The 4,667-nt window shown below is 71.2% G+C and overlaps 2 protein-coding genes across 2 annotated transcripts in view; one reads left to right on the top strand and one right to left on the bottom strand.

Moving 5' to 3' along the window:
- Positions 1-1,529, top strand: part of CDH15 (cadherin 15) — a 4,331-nt gene extending 2,802 nt beyond the window's left edge. Inside the window, exons 10-14 of the mRNA XM_042885907.1 lie at positions 10-246; positions 330-569; positions 754-890; positions 971-1,120; positions 1,203-1,529. Coding sequence (XP_042741841.1) covers positions 10-246; positions 330-569; positions 754-890; positions 971-1,120; positions 1,203-1,400 — 962 coding nt within the window. The 3' untranslated portion in view covers positions 1,401-1,529. The remainder of the gene's footprint in view (positions 1-9; positions 247-329; positions 570-753; positions 891-970; positions 1,121-1,202) is intronic.
- Positions 1,530-1,602: 73 nt separating this feature from the next.
- Positions 1,603-4,667, bottom strand: part of SLC22A31 (solute carrier family 22 member 31) — a 3,595-nt gene continuing 530 nt past the window's right edge. The window contains exons 2-9 of the mRNA XM_042885912.1: positions 4,003-4,106; positions 3,772-3,926; positions 3,354-3,522; positions 3,005-3,138; positions 2,812-2,920; positions 2,519-2,733; positions 2,323-2,434; positions 1,603-2,233 (exon numbers count right to left, since the gene is read on the bottom strand). Of these exons, the coding sequence (XP_042741846.1) occupies positions 1,873-2,233; positions 2,323-2,434; positions 2,519-2,733; positions 2,812-2,920; positions 3,005-3,138; positions 3,354-3,522; positions 3,772-3,926; positions 4,003-4,106 (1,359 nt within the window). The 3' untranslated portion in view covers positions 1,603-1,872. The remainder of the gene's footprint in view (positions 2,234-2,322; positions 2,435-2,518; positions 2,734-2,811; positions 2,921-3,004; positions 3,139-3,353; positions 3,523-3,771; positions 3,927-4,002; positions 4,107-4,667) is intronic.

Below are 4,667 nucleotides of genomic sequence, written 5' to 3'. Positions count from 1 at the left end.
CCCTCCCAGCCGACCCGCCTCTCTCGGCCACGGGCACGCTGTCCATTGAGATCGTGGAGGTGAACGACCACGCTCCGCAGCTGCAGCCGCCGTCGGGGGCGGTGTGCGGGCGGCCGGGCCGGGGGGGGACCCTTCTGCTGGGGGCCAACGACCGGGACCGGCCCCCCCACGGAGCGCCCTTCCACTTCCAGCTCAGCCCCCAGCACCCGCAGCTCGCCCGCAACTGGAGCGTCACCCGCTTCAACGGTGAGGGAGGGGGGGGAAGGGGGTCGGGGGGCCGCCGTACTGGGCTGATCCCGCTGACCCCGTGCCCCTCCATCCCCCCGCAGTGACGCACGCGGTGCTGGCCGTGCTGGCAGAGCTGCCCGCCGGGCCCTACTCGCTGCCGCTGCTACTGCGGGACTCCGGCACCCCCCCCCGGGAGCAGCAGCAGCTGCTCAACGTCTCCGTGTGTCCCTGCGGCCGCGACGGGCTCTGCGATGACGGGGTCCTGGCGGCCGCCACAGCCGGTGTCGGGGTCGCCCTGGAGGCTCTCGTGATCATCGTCGGCAGCGCCGTCCTCCTCCTCAGTGAGTGGCACCGCAGAGCCCCCCCCCCCACCGCCCCATCCCACCGCAACCCCAGCCCCACTTTTGCACCCGCACGGCCCCCACGTCACCCCAACTCCTTATCTCCATCCCCGCCACCCAACCCCTCACCTGCATCCCGCTTCACTCGCGCCTCCACCCGACCCCCCCACCCTCCATCCCGCAGTGTTGGTTCTGCTGGGGGCCGCGCAGGTCCGGAGCCGCCGCCGGGCGCAGCGGCGGGGTTTGCTGCAGCGCTGGGGGGACGACGTGCGGGACAACGTGCTCAACTACGACGAGCAGGGAGGCGGCGAGGAGGACCAGGTGGGGGCACCGGGCCGGGAATCGGTGGGGGGGGGGGGGGGGGGGGGTTTGGTCTCATCGCCCCCTTCCCGTCCCCGCAGGACGCCTACGATCTGACCCAGCTGCGGCACCCCCCGCCCCACGGCCGCCCCCCACTCCGCAGAGACGCCCCGCTGCGCTCCGCCACCCCCCCCGGCTCCTCCCGGCGCCCGCCCCGCGGCCCCTCCGACATCGAGGATTTCATCAACGAGGTGGGACGCGGCGCTGCCCCCCCCCCCTCCCCTGCCCGCCCCGTATCCCATGGGGCTGATGATGCCCCCCCGGATCCCGCAGGGCTTGGAGGCGGCTGACAGCGATCCCAGCGTTCCCCCCTACGACACCGCGCTCATTTACGACTACGAGGGCTCGGGCTCGGCGGGCAGCGCGCTCAGCTCCATCGTCTCCAGCCTGACGGACGGGGATCAGGACTACGATTACCTGCGGGAGTGGGGGCCGCGCTTCCGCCGCCTGGCCGACCTCTACGGGCCGTGAAGGAGCCCCGACCCCGTCTGGCAGCCGGGCAACGCGGTGGCTCTGAGCGCAGCGGGCGCCGCTGCCGGGCTCCGCACTGGGGAGGGTCTCCCCTCCATCCCCAATAAAGCTCCCACCCCCGGCTGTACCCCCCCGTGTACAAACAAAGGCACTTTTATTGGCAGCACGTCAGCACCCGCTGCATTCCTCTCTCCCCCCCCCCACCCCCCCTCACCTGGGCATCACCCCCGCCCCAGGACTCCCAGCAGCGCTCCTCCCGGGGCAGGATCCGGCCCAGCGATGTGGGGGCCGGGGGGCACGCAGCTCTTTCGCAGCCCCAGGGCCACACGGGGATGGGGGGCTCGGAGAAGCGGGGGGGCTCAGAGCTGCGCTTGGCCACTGGGGGAGGGGTCTCTGCGTGCACCCATCGCTGGGCTTGCCTCCTCCCCGCCTCGCGGCCAAGTAGCATTGGGAAGCCCCCTGGGAGCCGTGGCTACGTCTGCGTAGGGGGACTCGCGGGGCCGCGGCCCGATCCCAGCGCCCTTTGGGCAGAGGGGACGATGCGGGAATAGTCGTGGGGAATGCCGCGGGGGGCGAGCAGGGGGAGGTGGTCCTCGCGGGGGGGACGGCGGAAGAGGGGGGGCCGGCGCTGGTTCTCGCCCTCCTGCAGGGAATGGGGCAGGCGGCGGCCCTGGCTCTCGGGCAGCAGCATGATGCTGAGCACCGCCAGGATGGCGAAGGAGGCGAACACCAGGTGGTGCAGGAAGAATCCGCGGCTGCTGGCGACGGCGGCGATGGGGGCGGCCGCGGAGCCCACCAGGTTGGCCCCCACAACCAGGCCCAGCCCCGCGCCTCTGCGGGGGGAGAATGAGCTGAGAGTTGGGGGGGGGGGGGGGGGGCTTGGGGGTGACGTCGCGGGGGGGGGGGGTTGCGAACCGCTCACCTGACCACGGTGGGCAGCACCTCGCTGGCGAAGAAGATGCTGAGCATGGTGACGGCGTGCGAAGCGGTGACCCCCAGCACGGACAGCATCAGCACGATGAGCTCCAGGAGGTCTGGGGGGGGGGGGGAGTGGGGGGAGAGCCGTAAGGGGGCAAACCCCGGCGCCCCCCCCCCCCCCCCCCCCCCCCCCCCCCCACATTGGGTGAGCGCCAGCAGCAGCAGCGAGGCGGTGCCGGTCAGCACAGTGCACAGCAGCAGCACAGCGCGACGCCCGCAGCGCTCCGCGGTGACGCAGAGGAAAAGGCACGCGGCCGCTTCGGGGCCCCGCAGCGCGAAGTACGCGGGCAGGAAACGCGGGAGGTGCGGGGCCAGATTGCGGGTGAAGCAGTGCCGGATGCCAGAGCCGATGAACCTGCGGGGTGGGGATGGGGGTGTGATGGGAAGGGTTGGGGACGGGGGTTTTGGAGAAGCCCGGTGCCGCTGCGCTCACGCGGTGAAGCCGAGGATGACGGCGTTCTTCCAGATGACCCTGGTGCCGAAGATCTCGCACACACTGTGGTAGTGGGGCTGCGGGCACTGCTCTGCCAGCGCCTCCAGCTCTGCGTGGCACAGAGCTCAGAGCCTGCACGACACGTCGGGATGGGGAAGGGGGTCCCAACCACCCCCACCCCCCCCCCACGCACCCGCCATGGTGCTGCTCCGCTCCTCGGCCCCGCACCCGCCGCTCCCCGCCAGCGCCCGCAGCGTCTTCCTGGCCCGTTCCAGCTGCTGCGTGGCCAACAGCCAGCGCGGGGACTCCAGCAGCAGCGCCGGGCACCTGCGGGGAGGAGAGGGGGGGCCGACATCACGGGCTGAGAAAGGGATTGTGAGAAAGGGACTGACCCCCCCGCTGCCACCGCCACCCCGTTCCTGGAAACCCTCAGCTCGAGATCTGAGTAAACGTTTACCCACGGCGCACGAGAGCCCCGCAGCCTTTGATGCCGAATTGCGCAGGCAGCGGGCACCGCCCGGCCCCGCTCCCCCCGTGCTCACCACCAACACGCTGCCAGCAGCGCCAGCACGGCCGTCACGGCGCCCTGCAGCACCCGCCAGTCCCGGCACAGCACCGCCAGCCCCGGCAGCAGCAGTTCTCCCGCCAGCCAGGAGAAGCCGGCGATCATCGTCACCTCCAGCCGGTGCGGGGGGTCACACAGCTCCAGCCCTGGCGTGAGACGTGGGGACAAATGGTGCAGGATGGGGGTCGTGGCCATGGGGGCGTCTGCACCCTGCGGGTCCCCGATTCCCACAGCATCCCACGGCATCCTGCACTCCACAGCACGCCACTTGCTGGAGCATCCTGCACCCTGCAGGATCCCTTATCCCGCAGCCTCCCGCATCCCTCATTCCCCAGCACACCACTTGCTGGACCCCGCAGCAGCCCCTGCCCCACAGCAGCCCACACCCCACTCACGTGCCACGTAGAGGGATAGGAAGGCTCCGGCCAGCGCAGCCCCAAAGAGCAGCCGTGCCACCAGCACCATGACAAAGTCGATGGCCAACGCCACGCTGAGCCCCAGCGGCACCGCCAGCCCCAGGGACACCAGGAAGGTGGGACGGCGGCCAAACCTGCGGGGGTGAGGGGGGGGTGAGCTGGCTTGAGGGTCCCATGGGGGGATGCCCCACCAGCCCCCCGCCCCGCTACCTGTCGCAGGCCATGCCTGCAGCGATGCTGCCCAGCGCCCAGCCCAGCAGGTGCGTGGTTTGCTCCAGGGGCACCTTCCAGCGTGCGGCACACACCAGGTCCCACTATGGGGGGAGGGGGAGTCCATAGTCTGGGGGGCTTCTGGGCACCCTCCATCCCATCCAAGGAGTGCCAGACCTCGGGAACACCCTCCAGACCTTCTGAGGTCCCTTGGACGCCCACCCCGGACCCCAGGGCTCCCCAGAGCTCCCAGCCCAGGATCCCTCAGGTACCCACAAAGTGCAGGAGTTCCACCAGACTCTCCCAAGCCCCCCAGGCCCCAGGACTCTGCAGATCCCACTCACATCCAGAACCCCTCAGCTCCTCCCTAATTTAGGGAACCCCCCCAGACTCTTCCAACCCCTCCCCAATCCCAGGCCCTCCCCCCGCATCCTCCTGATCCCCTCAGAACTCCGGACCCCCTATGACCCCTCCACTTCCTTCTGAGCTCCCAAGGACCCCGGCTTCCCCTCTGTTCCAAACCCCCCAGGCCTCACCCTCACCCCGAGACTCTTCCAATCCCTCAGCTTCCCCCAAATCCCATAGACCCTAAGAGCCCTAACCCCCAGAACGCAGGAACACCCCCCAGGGGGGGGGGGGGGGGGGGGGGGGGGGGGGGGGGGGGG

Source organism: Lagopus leucura, unplaced genomic scaffold (assembly GCF_019238085.1).
Source record: "Lagopus leucura isolate 7727_CA_CO unplaced genomic scaffold, USGS_WTPT01 Super-Scaffold_100053, whole genome shotgun sequence".
Lineage (NCBI taxonomy): Eukaryota > Metazoa > Chordata > Aves > Galliformes > Phasianidae > Lagopus > Lagopus leucura.
This window is presented reverse-complemented; position numbering and strand designations above follow the sequence as displayed.